At 37.9% G+C, this 19043-nt stretch overlaps 1 protein-coding gene across 4 annotated transcripts in view; it reads left to right on the top strand.

Annotated features, from left to right (window-relative positions):
* Nucleotides 1–1705: 1705 nt before the first annotated feature.
* The window catches only part of LOC122658152 (thylakoid membrane protein TERC, chloroplastic), a 33742-nt gene continuing 16404 nt past the window's right edge, over nt 1706–19043 (top strand). Inside the window, exons 1-9 of one of the 4 annotated variants that reach the window (XM_043853068.1) lie at nt 1706–1928; nt 2040–2135; nt 4729–4880; nt 4976–5052; nt 5649–5736; nt 5833–5913; nt 6024–6080; nt 6268–6349; nt 13525–13574. In XM_043853068.1, the coding sequence (XP_043709003.1) occupies nt 1763–1928; nt 2040–2135; nt 4729–4880; nt 4976–5052; nt 5649–5736; nt 5833–5913; nt 6024–6080; nt 6268–6349; nt 13525–13574 (849 nt within the window). In that variant the 5' untranslated portion in view covers nt 1706–1762. The remainder of the gene's footprint in view (nt 1929–2039; nt 2136–4728; nt 4881–4975; nt 5053–5648; nt 5737–5832; nt 5914–6023; nt 6081–6267; nt 6350–13524; nt 13575–19043) is intronic. The other 3 variants (XM_043853083.1, XM_043853075.1, XM_043853061.1) reach the window with 3 other exon arrangements.

A 19043-nucleotide genomic window follows, 5' to 3' on the forward strand; every position in this document is an offset into this window, starting at 1 on the left:
GGGTTCATATCCGTTTAAGAAAATATGCATCTCAAAAATCGATATCCAAAAATTATCCGAATCCTTTCAGAAGCTAATCAAATGTAATGCAAATAGTGATAGATTTGATAAGTATACCATCCGTTTAAATCTCTATATAGTGGTGAAGATAACAATTGTGGAAAGTGGAGAGGACAACTATTGAAGGTTCTGGTTATGGTGAGGTGGCAATAAGTTAATGACGAAAGTTATTGTTCAAGGTTTTTTAAATGTCTAGACATTTCATTCATATTGTACGCACACTATCACATGCTGCACGAGTGTAATGCATTAAGGCAGATGTATCTGAAGATTATGACATTTTCTTTTAATGAACCTTTTTGCTTATCATTAAGAAAAAAAAGTTTGTAAAATGTGAATCAAGGACGAAAAATGGTTAGTGTTGACTCCAATTTGATTTAGATCAAAATTAGTTTGAATCAAACTAAATAAACCCTAAAATTGATTGATACGAGGAATATTCAAATGATTATGGTGTTTTTATCTAGGAATCGGGGTAGGTGACTGTCGATTCGGATTTGAATAAGGCCACTCCCAATTTGATTCGCCGATTCTTGAAACCCTGATAGTGCTCGCATGGTAGTGGCACCAACTAGTGTAGTAAATGTGTTGGTTGTTGCATTTGTGGTTAAGTTGGTGGACATGTTTCATGCAAGATCAAGTTTTCCTTCAACCTTAGTTAATGGGGCATCCATTCACCAAAGTGTTCGATCGGTGTGCATACGGTATTGCACAACAATGGGGAGTTACTATCGACCATTTATATATAGGGGAGCGAACATTTAAGACCCCAGGATGGTTGGTTTTCCTCAACACACGACAAGGAAAAATTTGTCCATTCATGCATGACCCATTTAAGAATTCTATTATGTATTTATGTTATCACGGATATGTTTGTTGGATTTCAAAATTGTTGGTCATAGTGTCAAAGTTTTTCATCACCTGTAAGAGAGATTTTTTTCATCAATGGTGATTTAACGTCTAATTGGACTTCTAGAACTGTGAGTTTTATTATTCCACCCTTTATTGGCGAATATCTGAATTACCTTTTATTGATTTGAACCCTAAACCAAACTGGTGAAACCAATTAAAAACAACTGAACAAAATCAACTTCATACCAAACTGACTTTGGTTTGAGGTATTATGAAATCGATTGAAAACGAACTCATAAAAAATTGGATGAAAAGCAATACAAACCCCAAAACAAGAAAAAACCTGTGTTTTTTTTTTCCTATAATTGTTTATAGGCAAAAGGTTTCTATTCACGGTTGTCTATCAATTGTTGGATGGGGGTAGGGGGCAAAAGTATAATAATACATCCCCCCTCTCCCCCAATCCAATAGTTGGAGGCACTACCGTACACAGCCAAGTATAAAACCTTTATATATATACAAGGAAAACCAAATCCCAACCGGATTGAGTCCAATATCAAACTGATAAACAATAAAATAAACCAAATCTAAATCGGATCGAAATCAAAGCCAACTAAAACCGAACCTTCCTTTATCAGCCCAAGACCGGTTCAGCTCGACCGAAATTGGAGCGAACAAACGGTTTGACACCCGTGCTAGGATATCTCAGGGTATATTTGTCTAAACAAATTTAGACCTACCACGTGGCACTCGTAGAACCAAGGGTGCAGCCGAGGAAAACCCGATCGCCAGGATATAGAAAGAGGTTCTTTCGAAGTTTGAAAGTGAAGAACATCTCTCCCATATTCCCATGTCTCTCTTACTAGTGCGTAGCATGGGACTCGCTTCTCTGGTCCATAATCGATTTCCATGGAAGTCGGATTCAGTGCCTGTAAGGGTTTCCTCTCCTTCGCCAATCCGAGCTCAGATACGTTCCTTGGTCTTCTTCTCTCACCGGCTCCGTTCCTCTTGCTCAGGCATGTATAGTCATTCACAACTTCGATTTCTTTCCTTTCCCCGCTCTGTTTGTCTATCGATCTCAATCTTCTTCTCTTCCTTTTATATATTCTTTGATTTCCAATTTGCAGTTAGTTGTCTTCGTCGTAGTCGTAGTGGTCGGATCCAATTCACCCCAATTGCTTGCGCTAGACGGACTGAGCAAGACGAAGATATATCCACTTCAGGTGAAAATGTTGATTCTGGATTGTTAGTTACAGGTTTTGCATAGACAATTGGATTTTTAGTATTGCAAATCCGTACTGGAATTCGGAAGTCAAAAAGTAATGCGATATACCAGGAATACGACCTGTGCAGTGGTAATCGAAGTCATTTTGTGCTAAAGTGCAAGTTCATTTAGTTTGAAAGATCGTTTATAGTGGATTTACCAGCCCAAACCGATGGATTGTGTGTTGGTGATTGATCGTGGTTCTCAAGGCTGTCACCATGGATTGCTGGTTCAGTGTCAGCTTAAAATTTTGGCCGAATCATCGTTCTTTTTCTTGATGTTCTTTATTCTAGGTATTGTGTGTAAACAATGCTGGGTACCGGAATGACATGCCAAAACTATGCTAACTAGGATGGAACGATATTAGTGGCATGGATCTGAAAAATTGGCAGCTGTGAAATTAAAAACCTTTGATCTAGTTGAACATTGACTTAGAAATGTGCCTTCTAAGGTCATATAAAGTGCAAGAGGTACTCGAAGAGTTTACTTCCGGAGGTACATTTGAACAACTGACTAATTTAGGTATCTGCAGATCCTTGAGGTGGAATAACGGTGGTAAATTGTGACACTGTGGAGCAAACTTATGAGATGGAGGAACTACATCGATAAACTGAGAGGGAATGGTTGGGGTAACCAAATGTTGCTCTGTGGTGTACACTCTTCGGATTACACATACCAACCCCAGATCACCAGTCCCCCGGGGTTTCCATGTTTTTTCTTTAACCCCTTAAACTGTTGCTCTTTTTCTAACTAATGGTTGGAGATAATAATGACTTGTATACCGGACAATTTAATCATTCTTTCATTGGTTTAAGAAATACTTCCAACCAAGCCTCCAATATATTCTATGACCTAAGAACAAAGACAATTTCTTACTCTCTTATTGAAAAATTCCATGAGGATGAGATGCCCTTTTGGAGCTTAGAACTTTGCTGCAACCTGTGAGCCACAACTCTTGGGGATAACCGAGTAGAACCTGATCAAATAGGAACTGGAAACTGCTTGAACGACCTCCATATTTGTTCATTTGGCAGTAGGGTCACATACTCACATGCACTTATGTATTTGTTCCTTGAGGTTTGTTTCTCTTAAAATGGTGTTTTCGATTCTGGTTATAAATGGTGGTGGCTGTCAACAGTTGAACATTAAACCTCCATGCAAAAAGCATAAGGTTCAGAATGGGCAGGCTTTAATTTCATCCAATCTTTGGGTGGTGTTTGCAGAGGTTTTGGCTGAGGTTGATCATAAAAATTGGCAATTGGAGGGGGAGGATTGTATGCTATTGGGGTTGAGGTGAGTATTGTCATGTTGTCAGTTGGCATAAAACCTTTAGCCGAAGTCCTTTAAAATCTGAAAATCCTAGTTTAAGTTTATAAAGTGGAGAATGGTGCAATAGGAATTACTGATCCCAATGGTTGAATCAAGGCTTTGTTGTGCTGTAATTAGTAGATAAGAACCGTGTTACATCGTAGATTCCATTTTTTGCATCTATGTGGACTTAGATAAAGTGTTGGACATGGGTACGGCTCATAATTTGAAGTGTCCAGATAACATAGAATAGGAAGTCATTACTTTTGCACTACTGGTACCAAGTTGGTTCTTCCAAACTTTATTAAGTACTATATTTCCAAAACGTTAATTATCAGAATACTTGTTAGAAATACAATGGACTGTTGGATGTGCAATCTAAGGGAAGTTTTAAAATCTAGGAAGTAGGAAGTAAGATTATGCTGATGTATTCTCTTTTTATGTAGCAATTTCCTCTTGTAGGATATTAGGGCCATAGATCTAAAGTATGTCTTGAATGAACCTGAGAATTTTAGAAATGAAAGGCAGATTTTATTTGGTAGTGATGTTCTTCAACTTTTTATGTGGGTTTCTTGCTTTTGCAATGGTTCCAAGGTGTGTGTTGATGCTTATTTCTCCTGAAATCTCATCTAAACGTTTTGACTTTTCCACTGATTTCCTTAAACTTCTGTGAGTTTTAGCAAATTCCATGGACTTCCATAACTTCTATGATGTACTTCCAAATCAGCTGGGTCCCAGTTCATACAATAAGTGAAGTTTAGAACCTTCCTCTAAGTCTAAGGTTCTTGCATACTCTTTAAGCTTTTGTCAGTACTCATTCAATTCTAAACTTCAAATTATCTCATTACTAATTTCCTAGACAGTTTAAAGTTCTTATACTTATGGTCTTCTTTTTAGCTGCTACATCAGGAGTTCTTTTAGTAGGCGTATATTTTTATATAAGAAGCTTTACTATGGTTTTCTTGAGGGCATAGAATCATGAATAATTGAATATAGAGTTTCTTAATCTAGACAGCCATGTGAAGGAGAAGCAATCCTCCTAAATTCTAATATAGGTCTGATGGATTAATAATGACCCACTTAAGCTGATAGAAGTTATCCGTTTTGATGTCTGCTGGGAACTTTTCTATACTCTAATTTATATTACTTCATATGTGTCAGAGCCCTCCAAGAAAACATTTCGGAATCATGCAGTTTCCCTGTAGTCTGTTTGAATATAATGTGATGGTGAAATGGATCTGCAGAAGAAACAGAGAGGACCAGTTCTGAATCATCTGATGTCATTAACAGTAACGAAAATGCCTCCAACACAATCCCATCTGTTGGAACTCCAGGAGGGAAAATTCAGGGACCAGACCATGATTATGTTTCATCTATTAGAACTGTTGCTTTATGTGTGGGTACCTCTTCACTAACAATTCTTGATAACTCACTTATTGATTTTTTTGGCATTTTCTAGATTAAAAAGAAGCTTAATCCTTCATTTTGCAGGTGTGCACAGCTGTGGCATTTGGTCTTGGCGTAGGTTTGGTTGATGGAGTTGGCAAGGCGTCTGAGTTTTTTGCAGGGTATGCTAACTGTTACAAACATCAATCTGTTCGTATGCTAACTGTTATGAGCATCTATCTGTTTGATTCTATGGATGTTTCCCATTTAAAAGGTGTAACATATTCTTCATTTTTTTAGGGGTGGGGGGAGAGGAGGAAAAGTGGGAAAGCTTTTTTATTTTGAGTTCTCTTGTAATGTGAGGCTAATTATTAAATATGTATCCCTTCCATCTATCCTTCTTACAATTTTAATGCCCGTAAAGAAGATGAGTTCAATGAATGAATAAATAATATTAAATAAGGGTGAAACTTGTCGGGTTAGTTTGTGTGAGTTGTTAGTGGAGTGGAGTTTGTCTTGAATAGTTGACTCACGTTATGATTCAAATGGTTGCATCACCCATTTAAAGGGTAATCTTGCATACTTGTAAAGGAGGGGGACATTTTTTTTTTAATTTTTGTTTTTGTTTTAAAATGTTCTTATGAGCTTGGGTAGTGAAAATTTCACAATGTTTGTTCTGAGTTCCATGATCACAATTTTCCACTTGTTCCATGTATAAGCTGACAGGGATTGCACCATCTCTTCAAGGTTGGTCTTTGTAATTGTATGATATTTTCAGGTACTTGTTGGAGCAAAGTTTGTCGGTGGACAATCTATTTGTCTTTGTTTTGATTTTCAAGTACTTTAAAGTGCCAATCATGTACCAGGTGCTTTATAGCTTGCATATTCATTTTCTTATTTTGCTATTTTACTAAGGGTGTTTATCCACATATAAGGATTATTTTTGTCATGTCGAAATATAGAGCCGGGTGCTTTCATATGGTATTGCTGGTGCAATTATCTTTCGGTCGTCAATAATACTTCTTGGAACAGCCACACTTCAGGTTGACTTTGTTAACAGTTTTGTGCATTTATATTTTCTCCTTGTCTTAAACACTACATTATCTGTTCCAGTTTATTAAATTCCTTACTTAACTGCGTGTATTATTTTCAGAAGTTTGAGGCAGTGAATCTACTATTGGCTATGATACTTCTTTACTCATCATTCAAGGTGCATTTGTTATCTTTATTAAGAGTTCAATGCAGTATAATTGTTTCAGTTTGCCCCCTTTGGATCTTGTCCTCTTTGTGCTAGATTTCGGATATACTTATGTGTCAAACTTGTTTTATTCAAGTGCGCTTGAAACAAGAAATTCCTTTTACCTGTGAGCTAATGATCCATGTTCATTTTGTGATAGCTGTTTACTGGAGAAGAGGAAGAGAATGACCTCTCCGACAATTTTATTGTGAAGACATGCCAGAAGTTTATACCTGTCACCTGTAAGGCTGTAACCTTCATTCTCATAAGTTTCCTCCCCGTTTGTCTATTTCCTGTTCTATCTGTTGGTTTGGTTTGTATTGGTTGTTTATGGAACCATTTGTATTGTCTTCCCAGAAATGGCTTGGAAAAAAATATTACTACTATTTGGGGGCAGCCTTGCCTAATGTAACAAAACCAGAGAAATAATGGAAAGAACCTGCGCAAGGTAAAGAGAAAAGAAGAAGAGAGTAGAAGAAAAAGATAAGAGAATAATAGAGCTCACGATTTGTCTCAATGACCAAGTCGTGAGCAGCATGTCAAATTTATATTGCTGAAACAGTAAATATGGGAAGATCAAGAGAACAATGGACAAGAAATCATATAGGAAAATCAAGAGAACAATGGACAAGAAATCTTATGGGAAAATCAAGAGAACAATGGGCGAGAAATCATATGGGAAAATCAAGAGAACAATGGACAAGAAATTATATGGGAAAATCAAGAGAACAATGGGCAATAAATCATATGGGAAAACCAAGAGAACAATGGACAAGAAAGCATATGGGAAAACCAAGAGAACAATGGGTAAGAAATACAATGTGGGGAAACCAAGAGAACATATGGCTAACAGGTTGGATGCTTACTTGCATAAAACGTTAGTGATTAATCAAATCAGGTTGAAGAAATGCCCTATCAAATCAACAGTAGGTCCTTGGCACAAATGAGATTGAACTGCAGCAGTAGTAGCAATTTCAAGGTATACCCCCTTCTCTCTTCTTCCTCATCTTATTCTCAGCAATTTCAAGGTATTCCCTCTTCTTCTTCTCAGTTTTCTGTCCCTTTTTTTACGTTTGTTATACCCTCTCTCCCTCTCTTTCACAATTCTATTCTGCCCCTTTTCTTTTTTTAAAACCATTCCTATTTAATCTCTAATTGTAAATTCCTAGTTGACTAAGAGAATCTCTACCCCTTTCACGATTCAGCCTTCCCCTCCCCCCCTTTACACGATTTAAGTTGTTGGGTGGGACCCACCAGCCTTAGGCTGAAAATAAATAAAAAAGATTTAATTATAATGTCCACCCCCTAGTACTTGAACCCAAGACCTCTAACTAACTAAGGTATAAAAAAAAATAGGAATAAAAGAAAGGTACCCCCAGGTTTCTAATTTCTGGGGCATTACAGTTATATATGACCTGTTTTGGGAATTATCACCTATGGAGATTCAATATAAGAGGTCAGTTCGTGTGGGTCCCATGGTCAGCTGGATGAGATCAGTTTGAAGACAGATTTGGCAAGATTTAATGAGGCTAATCTTCAAGCAAATATGTTATCTTGCGTGGAGGATCTCATTAAATTATAGGCGTCCCTAATTTAAGTTGTTATTTAAGTCTTTTATTGTAATCAGGTTACTTACTATATACAACCTACGTTAGAGTTAGCAAGTTTTTTATTTCTTTGTTCTCTTACATAAAGGAAAGGGAAAGGGGTGAAGAAGAAGAACAATGAGATGAAAAATAAGGGTTTTTTACATGTACCTCCCCTGAGGTATCGGGTATCTACAAAAACACCTGTGAGGTTTGGATATTTATGCATGCCACCCCTACTTTCCAAAATAATTGACAAATACACCCATGCCGTTAACCTGGGACTAAAAACCTTAGAATATATCATATGTTGATCAAATTGCCCTTCCTGCTAAACTATACCTCTTTCTTCCATTCCTTGGTCTGTGGAGCAAGAACAAACCGAAGAGAAGCCCTCCTCTGTGCAAGAACACAGTCTCACACAATCAAATCCTAAAATTATCCAATCACCCACAGTAACAATGCTTATTAGAAAGAGCATCGTCATCATCAACGACGGGGTTCTTGGCGGGCTCTGCATCTGGGTTTGCTGCTGTGGCAACACATCGACGTTACTATTTCTATCAAATCTTAAAAAACAAGGCCAAATCCCTTGTGGTTGCCCAGAAAAAGAAAGGTAGTGTTAGTTGCAGAAACACCTTCATACTCATGTCCATCATTAATCTGATTTGGGTATAATAACCCAGTAATATTTTTAGGACCAGAATCGTTCATTGTTGAGACTGGTCAAACTCAAGGTTCGAGAACTCGCGAGATCTCGCCGAGATCTCGCCGAGTTTCTCGGTTTTGGGCAAAACCGAGTCGAGTTCCTAGTCGGTACAAAAAACTACAATTTCTCGACCGAGATCTCGGCGAGATCTCGAGGGTGAAAATCATGGTTTTTTTAGTACAAAAAACCAATATCTCACAGAGATCTCGGCGAGATCTCGGTTGGGCAAAGATGCTAGTTAGTTGTATTTAGCCCAATTTTCACCCAAAAACCATTTCCAACATAAGAGAGAGCAGGAACAGAAGTTCTTAGGCTCTAAACCAAGGGGAAAAAACCTCTCCTTCAAATTTCTTCTTCTTTCTTTCGATTGTTGGATGGAATGCACTGTTTGGAGTTAGATTGAAGTGCCAAAGTGAAGATTCAAGTGCCAATTTGGAGCATCATCACCTATTTGCAAGATTTCAAAGGTGTTTTCTATTTCTTCCCCAAATCTATTTTTTCCAAAAAAAAATTTTGTAATCCTTGTTAGATTCATGTGGTTTTAATATATGTTGAACATCTTTGCCCGATCTATCACTTCATGGAGTCGGATTTTTTTCAGTTAATAAATTATTTATTATAATTTCTGGAAAAATAAATGATTTATTTGAAAAAAGAAAATGAAAAATAGGATGAATAGTGATTGTTTGAAAATGATTTTGATATATGTTAAACTACTTGGGATGCTCTACAGCCCCATGGATTAATTTTTATTTTCACCCATTAAAAAAATTATTTTATTTTTCAGATTTAATAAATATATTATAAAAATTAAAAAATATATATAATATTAAGGAAAAATACTTATTGCTTATGGAAAATTATGTACAACATATGTACATAATATTCAACTTCAAATGGTGTCAAATTCATCATTACATTATATTTTTCTTATACTTTAAGGTATAAATAGTTTTAAAAAAATTCAAAATATTATTTTTAATTAACAAATAAATACTTGGGTTAGGGGATAAATAAGATATAGTTATTTCATAGTTCTAGTAGCTTGACATTACGTTTAAAAGTTATGAATAGCATACTTTAAGTCTTGAATACCTTACTTTAAGTGATCCATGGTTATTAATACATGCTTTTTTATGTGATGTCAAACATAAGACATTTTGTATTCAATGTCACGATATAGCATGGCAACATGGAGTTCCCATGTCCCATGAGACAAAAGAAGTCCAAATGCAATTATTGTGGGAAGTTGCTATCCGGAGGAGCCACCAGGTTAAAGCAACACTTATGCAGTACGTGCAAGGATGTTTCATCATGCCCAAATGTTCCTATCCAAGTGAAAGTGGCAATGACACAACATTTGAAAGGAGGAAGATTAAAAAATCACGAGAGGGAAAGAATGCAACAAGAGTTTAATGAGGCAATACTAGAGAGGGTAGTGCGAGAGGTTTGTGGCGAAGATGATCTGACATTGGGCCTCCACTGGTGAGTTTCAATCAAAGGCTGAATGGAGAATTTACGGCAGACTTTGGGTGAGAGTAGACAAAGTTTTCATTTTGATAATATAAGAGCATATGAGCAAGCAAGAGGAGTGGTGGATCGGCTCATTGCACCGATGCAAGAAGATGAGAGGAGAAGAAGCCTTTGGGACAAGAAATATACCACGACCCCAAACCCGACCACGAGTACAAGGTCCAGAACCCATTTTTGAGCGGGATCCCACCACTTTTAGGCAACAAGATGCCTACCGGCCAACCATCCCACAAGTATTTGGTGGTAAACAAGAGAAAGCACGAAAAGCCTTGGCAAATTCATGCTTTACCATGGCATTCCGCCAATGTAGCACAAGGAGCACCGGTTCGATTATAGTGCCTATGGTCGGTATGGGCGATCGGCGGTGAGTATGACGATCAAGCTCTAGGTCGGTGTTGGGCATACATTCCTAGTCCCAAACCGATCATACATGCCTCAAACTCAATATGCGATGCGAGTGGATCTTACCCTCATACCTGACCTCCCATGTACCCTAAGATAGGGAGATTGGTATATGTTGATCGGAAGACTTATATGGAAGGCGTGTCACACTATTTGCAACACTATAGCAATTCCATGACATGGGAATTATATGTGGATCGATATAGGGATGAATTTCTTGTTCAATCTCATTTTATGTAACAAATTAAGTGAACATTGATGTAATGTACATTTTATTTGAATGTTTTGATTGATGTGTGCTAATTAGAATGTTTTGATTGCTAATTTGCTATGTTTTACTAAATTATATATAGATTATGTTGTTTTAGACTTTTAGTACGACTCGTCGCCTACCAACCTATGGTCCAAAGTGAAACTCATATTTGGACTTGTTTTTGGCAAATCTGGGCATGCCATTGTGTTTAAATGGCACTGAAATAGGCTGGATACCAAGTTTCGGACCCAAAATATGTGTACAACCCACCGAGTTGGGGGTCGAGTCCCAAAAAAAAATTGCACCAACTCGCCGAGATCTCGGCGAGATCTCGGCTCGACTCGGTTTCGGCCTGCCGAGATGCCACGAGACCGAGTTCTCGAACCTTGGTCAAACTATTATGTGGCTTCTTACTGTTCATTATTGATCAAACCGAATTTATGGTCACTGTAACCAATTCATCCGGACCATCTTACCTTCCCTATCAAAATGTCATCTTTTTTCCATTAAGAAGTGGAACCTTCTAACTTCCACTGGCAAAGTAGGCATTTGATTTCTACGCCTTAACAACTCCTTGTAACTCTCAGCACAATCCCCTCCCTGGAGAAGAAAAGCCCTTGCCATGGCGGCCTCTCCGAAGCGCTTCTCTGGTGAAGACGATGGGAGGGAAGGATTTGATGGTACGAAGCACCGATTCGAGCTCCTGCTTGTCAGGGTACTCAGGGAGTTGGATTGCAGGCTTGGATTTCCAGTTATCGATGCTCCATTTACCAGGGGTGGTGGCATTCTTGGAAGAGGACTTGTCGGCACCGATGGGGTTCTTGGCGGGCTCTGCAACATGGACGGCGGAGTTGGATTTGAAAGATCTGGATGATTTGGGTTTGATGGAGAGGAGGGGGAAGCAGGGTTGGTGGGGGCTTGGAAGGAGTGAAGAGAGATTCTGTTTGTAGAAGGGATTTGGTGGACGTAGCAGGGCTGCTTGCGAGAGCCATTGTTGATCTTTGTCCTCACTTGCCTTTCCTTTAAGATCTCTCTTCTCTTCCTTGGCTTTTGGCCATTGGAGATCAGAAGAAGAGAGAAAAGAACTCTGATGCTCAATTGAGAAAGAGGCCCTGAAGAGGAGAGGTGAGAGATGGGAGGGTTTTATAAGGTTTGAAGGAGAAGAGAATGAGAGAAGTCACAGTAGCAGGAGTTGGGTTGGGTTGGGTTGGTGGAGTGGTGCTTGGAAAAGGAGAATGGCAGGGGTAGTTGGGCGAGTTGTTAATGCCATCATTTGATACTGGAGTCCATGTCAATTTCTCCATATCCAGGAAGAACCACACTTTTTTTGTTTTTTTTTTTAATCTCATTGTTCTTCTTCTTCTTCTTAAACCCCCTTTCCCTCTTCTTATAGTATGTAAGAGAACAAAGAAATAAAAAACTTCCTAACTCTAACGCAGGTTGTATATAGTAACTTGATTACAATAAAAGACTAAAATAAAAAACTTAAATAACAACTTAAATTAGTCACACTTATAATTTAATGAGATCCTCCTCACAAGGTAACATATTGGCTTGAAGATATGATGCAAACCCAAGAGGGTAAGCAAGCCAAAATCGAATCTGGAAGAGAATGAAGATAGATAGATAGATGGCAGCCTAGAGTTCCACTAGTTGCCGAACCGTCGGAGTCCCACCGAGGTCACGATCGAAGGAGTCCCACCTTGATCCCACTTGAGTCTCACAAGCAAAAGTTCTCAAAGAGAGCAATTTGTTTTCAATTCATGGTTGCCTTTGAGAGCAGTCAGTACGTGCATTATATAGAAATGGAAATCTTGAGTACAACATAATAACATTAAAGAGACTCTTAGGATTCCAAAACCCCTTCGGAATTCCCCATACATAGAAAACAAATCCAAAACATTGAACCCCACCTCCAATACATAGAAAACATAAACCAAGAAAATTAACTAACTCTTGGAATTCTAAAAGACACTAAGAAATTCTAAAGGACTCCTAAATAAGCCTAGGAAATATTAAAAGGCTCATAAACATGCCTTGGAATATAAAAAGTTAAGCACTAGAAACTAAGAGAACCAAAGAGACAATACTGCCTTGGAATTTGAAAAGGCACAAAGAATCTACTGGTCAGAACATTGACTGCTCTAGGAGTCCACAATTTGGCTGGGAAGGGCGGGATCTGAACCAGGCCAGACTAGGCAGCGGTTCTGGTCTTGGTACTGGTTTTGGACCAACATGTGAACCAGGTTCTAGAAAAGAACCTTGTGAGCCAATTTCTCCCTGCATCAAGATAAGCCTCATTAAATATTGCCAAATCTATCTTCAAACTGATCTCATCCAGCTGGCCATGGGACCCACACGAACTGTCCTCTTATAATAAATGTCTCCATAAGCGATAATTCTCAAAACAGCTCATATATAATTGCCATATTGTAAGCCATATCTCCTCCATATTGGGCCCACAAGGGCTGATTTTAGGGAGTTCTAATTCCTCCATATGTGGGATATAAAGATGGCAGTTTCAGTTTCCTAAAATAAAGGAAACTTGTAGCTGGAGATAAATTCCTGGAAAAGAAACCGTAAGATACCAGCAGGCTTAAAAGTCCTGATTTTCAGGAAATCTGCATCAATGCACCTATCCTGTTGGGTGGGGGAGATTGAAGAGCTTAGAAAGAGGATGGAAGTTTTGTTTCTTTTTCTTCTTCCCATTTGTTCATTCTATGAGTGATGTTGGGTGGTATCGCCGATTGCTTATGGATCTTTAAGATCTTAACAAATTTACACTTCTATCTGAGTGCAGGTGAATTGAAAAAATGAATGTATAATGTGTAAGCTTTTAGAAAATGGATATAATTTACAGTATTTTTTTTTCTATTTCTTGAACCATTTGCTTTCTTCCTAATTTCCCCCCTCCTATCTTTCCTCATGTTACAGCTGATTATGATGGTGACCGGTTCATAACAGTCCAGGATGGCTTATGGAAGGTAAGTAATGGAATACAACTAGGTAACCACGATAGAAATTGGATCTTGGAACAAAGGACATTTTTTTTTCTTGAAGGGTATGAAGTGACTAAATGACAATTCAACTCATAGTTATCAAGGTGTCGCCATGGCAACGTTGGCTCCTTGGTTGCCTTGGGCGCCTTGCCACCATGGCGGTGTCACCTTGAATTTTGCCCCTCTAAAACGCCATGGTCACTTTCCCGCCTTGATAACTATGATTCAACTAGGCCCAAAGATATTGCAGCAGAACGATGCAATATTCTATCAAATAGACAAAGAAAGAATGGCATGTTTCCACTGGAATCCTCCTGTGTAGCTCTTAGAATCTCTTAGAATCCACCGTCTGATAGCAGAAGGAATTCACCTGTGAATCTAAAAATTTGCTAGAAAATGGTTTTAAATATAAAATTTGTTCCATCCCAAAGGAATATGGAAATATTTCTAGGGTAGAAGGGTGATTCTACACTATTTTTGCTTAATAAGACTATTGAAATTTTACTTAAATTAAATTTATGAAAATTAGAATTTAGAAATCCCATCATAGATTAATTAATAATATGCTAATATTTTAGTCATAATCCCCCAATTTCACTTAAGTTAACAAAATATTGTTTTTCTTTGGAAAAATATCTGAGCAGACTTGCAAGTGACATCACAATTATGTTGAACTGATGAGTTTTGACCCAGAAAATTTAGCGTAAAAAGGAAAGAGAAAGAATAAGTATCCACTCTCAATTATGGTTTAAAAAAAAAAAAAAAAACTGTTGACATAAACTGACTGCTTAAAACTAGTCCTAATGACTTTGAAATTGAGTAGACTCAAGTCAGACCCAACATAATTTCGCCCAATATGCCAATATACCCATAGTTATCAAGGCGACCACGGCGTTTGAGAGCCTTCCTAAGCGCCTTGGCGAGAGGGTGGCCGCAAGGCGTCGCCTTGGCGAACAAGGGGTTCTAATGTTCTTTTTTTTATATAACCATTTTATTTGGCACAAATAGCATATTAAAAATTATATAATTCTACTTCTTTGCCAAATAAATATTAAAGAGTCAAACCAATGCAAGATATTCATCCAAAAAAACAAATTAACAAACTAAGTTCATCATATTATCATAGCAATATAGCATATAAATATGAAAGTATGAAACAACATTATAAATTATTAAACATAAAGCATAAAGGGTGGGTAAATTATTATACTTACCTCTATGATGCCAAAATGAGTACTTAGGCAGTAGGCCCTAAGGTCATCCACTATATTTCTACTCATGTGACCCTGCCAATCAATACTCAATAAAAGAAAACATAAAATAACCTAAAATAGTAAAATGCCAAAATTAAGTAATCATTAAAGCTTAAACATTCAAATACTTAAAAGTGAAGAAAAGTCTAAAAAAAACCATCCAAATTCCAATACAAATTGTTTAACAAGTACTTCACTACTTCAAATTTTACTCCCAATTAAGTATATTCAAATCATCTTCTTCCTCCTGTTCATTGCCCACAACATTACTTTGTATACCAAAATCATCCTCAACATCTTCATCATCACGCACATCCTCTTGCTCCAACTCCAACCCGAACTCCAGTTCGTCATCTGAAGACTCCTCACGGACCCTATTGCACCGTGAATAAGAGGCTAATGCTGGAGCCGCTCCACTGGTTGATGGTCTAGACCTCCTTGCTCTATTGGTGCCATGAAACGATGAAGATGCTCCAGAAACTATTGATACAGTTCTCAGTGAGATCATCCCAGGATGAACTAATTCATCATCGATCGCCGATCATCCACTCACTACTCCAATCTAGATCATCAAGCACCGTGGATTAGAATTTCGGATTGTTCCCTTTTCTCTTGGAACCTTACTTGAAGACGGCGATTATACTGGATGTAGACAAGATCATTTAAACGTTGATGCTCTAACCTATTCCTCTTCTTGGTGTGAATCTGAAGAACAATTAACAATATACAAATATCACTTTTATTCCTTAAATCATTCTTTCATAAAACTACACAAAAAACAAAAAATTAAAATTAAAATTAACTTAGTACTAAAGTACTCGGTTACTCACAAACTCAAATATGCTCCAATTGCGCTCACAACCAGAGGATGAGCAACAAAGGCCAAGTAAGCGCCTTGCAAGCTTTGTAAGCTCAGGTGTAGAGCTTCCATGTTTATCCCACCAAACGACTATAAATATATATATAAGAAAAAATATAGACTAAATTAAAATCAACATGCAAAATACAAAGTACAAACAAGTGAAACAACTAAACAATATAAATTAAAAAGAAAATTACTTACTAGGATTCAACTTGTCCATTTGTCTAATTGCCATCTCCTTTGCAAAACTTCCATTACTTCCAGTATAAGCAGCAGATTGTGTACTGATCTTGTCTTGCAAGGTTGTATCAGGCACCATCCTTGTAAGAATATCATTAAAAGCATCATTTGCTTTATGCATCAAGGAGTTGACTACAGATTCATTTGATTCCTTCTCGATTGCACTAAAGTACTTGCTTGGATTGAGGAGAAATACAACCAAATATATTGGTCGCTCCATCTGACTTGTCAAACGCCTATCAATAATTTTTATGATCTTCTTCCATTTTCTTTCTATGCCCTTAAAATTTGATTTTATGTTCTTCTTTGCCTCTTCCATTGCAATATATACTTCAGGCAATGCAGGCCTCTCATCTCCATCTACTATCCTCAATACTTGAATAAGAGGCAATGATGCTCTCAAGCAATCTTGCACACCATTCCAGAAAGGTGTGGAAAGAATTATTTCAACAATTTGCTTCCCTGCCTCTGTATGTGACAACTTAGAATTGTCCCAGTGATCAGAAAGAAATAATTTCCTCAAATTATCCTTATGTTTCAATAAGCTCTGAAGTGTTAAAAATGAAGATGCAAATCTGGTTGCTCCAGCACTCACTAAGTCTGCTCCTCTTGTATGTACCCTCATAGCTTCAAGAAGGTGAGTATGCCTATAGATGAAGCTAGTAATTTTTCTCCCCTTCAATATCACAGACTTACATGTTTTTATATTGCCTATCTCCTCTATCATAAGGTCTAGGCAATGAGCTGCACATGGAGTCCAATACAACTTCTTTCTTTTCTCCATTAATAACCTTCCAGCAGCAACATAATTGGAAGCATTATCAGTGACCACTTGAACCACATTCTCCTCTCCAATCTCCTCAATCTTACTATCAAGGAGCTCAAATAACATTTTCGCATCTTGTATTTGACTTGATGCATCCATAGACCCCAAAAAGAATGTCCCCTCTGTACTGTTGATAAGAAAATTAATTAAGTGCCTTCCTTTCTTATCTGTCCACCCATCAGACATGAGAGTGCACCCTTTCTTCCAAGAGATTGTGTGTTTCTTTTTTATTTCATCAATTTTCTCCTTCTCAGACTTCAATAGAGAAACCCTATAATCATGAAATGAAGGGGGCTTGAAACCCGGCCCACATCTGCCAATTGCCTCAACCAACTCCTCAAAGCTCCTTAGCCTCAAGGCATTGAATGGAACACCGCTTTCATAAGCCCACCTTGCAAAGTAAGAACGAAGTTTATCTCTTTCCTCCTCTGATCTCATACGGTTCTCCATTGTTGTTTGTTGGGGACTTTTACCGTGACTTTCTGCAACAACCTCTTCAGGAGTCCGCCTCTTGACATGAGCATCCATGGGACCCCTTACTTGTTGTTTGACTATGGTCTGAATGACAACTTTTTTTTTTTTTGAAGTTGTTCCAGAGCTTGGAATAAGGCTTGAGCGGCTTGAGCCCCCCCCCCCCCCCAAATCCGACTCTACATGCCTTTCTTCAGCCCCTTGGCCCCCTTCTTCAGGTAAATCTTCACTACCAACCTCCAAATCATCCAAATTTTCCATCCTCCTCTTCTTGTTTTTCAAGATTGTTTCTCTCATCTCTATAGCAATTGCTGCAGTTGTCTTTGTACACTTGGCTACATCTCCATAGCCACCAACCAAGTGTTGCTTCAATCTTTTTATTCCTCCCTTGGTATCCACCCCACAAAGGATACACTTGATACAATTCTTGTCTTCTAAATTAGGCCAGTATCCATACTTCCACCCAGGATCATTAGACTTAGCCTTCCTTTTTGGATCCTTGCTTGGATCAATCCCTGATCCCGCTGTTCTTATATTTTCAGCCCCACTACTACCATCAACATTGGCCATGTATAAAGAGCTGATGTCTAGTTGTCTACAATGATAGAAAATAGAAAAAAATTAAAAATATAGAACTAATACTCTAATAAAAGACTAGAAGTACTACAATAGCACAAACATTGGCACCTTTTTTATGCAAAAGGTTTAATTAAGAAATATGAATCATATGACATCCGAAAGCATGGTTGGAGAAGGGGAGAAAAATTACAGCTGACTTGTATATTTATGAACAAAATATCTGTTCCCTTCATGTTTGTAGTAGCATTAGAACTTTTATCCAAACTATTTGCACATGCATCCTGAAAATTAATTGCATAAATGACCAAGAGATGCCCCAAGAACCCATTTTCTTTATTTCGTTCAATCATCCACAGTGTGAGGAAATTAAAGAGGATATTGCCAATAGAATTAGGAAGGGCCGAAGGGATGGATGAAGCAAAAAGGTGCTTCTGGTGATTGAAGGAATAAATATACAAGTCAGGTGTAGGAGCACCTTATCTTTTCAAAGAAAAATTATGGGCAACGAAACAGCAGATTCAACACCTTATCTTTAATCATTAACAAAATAGACCAGAAGAAAGGGAGTACGAAGAACTGAAATCAAAAGAGAAGAACTGAAATAAAATAAAATAAAAAATCAAAACATACTGACTTACAACAGTGCTGGCCAGAATTTGTCGCGAGTAAAGGAAGACAGCTGGTTTCATTGCAAAAGGAAGAAATAGAAAGATGTGGTTAGAAGAAAAGGGTTTGGACTTTGGATATTAGAAGAAGAAGAAAAAAAAAGAATGCATAAGTGCACAAAATTACAATACTTACCGGTGGAGGCAGGGAATGTCGCCGGAAACCGGTGGGGGTGGAGATGGAGAATGAGATGTCGGAAATGAAGGGCACAGATTTTAGAAACCTTGATGGACTGAGGACTGAGAGGGAAGTGATGAAGTCTCAACTCTCAAGTTGCGCGCAAGCTCGCAACTCCGGCAAGTGCGCTTGCTTTTTCTCTCCGGAGATTGAGAATGAGATATTGAGATGTCGCAACTCGGAAATAAAGGGGTTGAAGGATCGAGGACCGAGAGAGAACTCGGGGAAGCCTCGAAGGAAGTCTCAAGGTCGCAAGTCGCCCGCAGTTGCGTTCTTGCTTCTTCTCTTTGGTTTTTTGTTCTTTCGATTTTGGAATGTGAAGGAATTCGATTTGATAAGTTACTTTTTAGGTTTTTTTTTTATTATTTATTTTAAGTTTT

Source organism: Telopea speciosissima, chromosome 1, assembly GCF_018873765.1.
Source record: "Telopea speciosissima isolate NSW1024214 ecotype Mountain lineage chromosome 1, Tspe_v1, whole genome shotgun sequence".
Taxonomy (NCBI): Eukaryota; Viridiplantae; Streptophyta; class Magnoliopsida; order Proteales; family Proteaceae; genus Telopea; species Telopea speciosissima.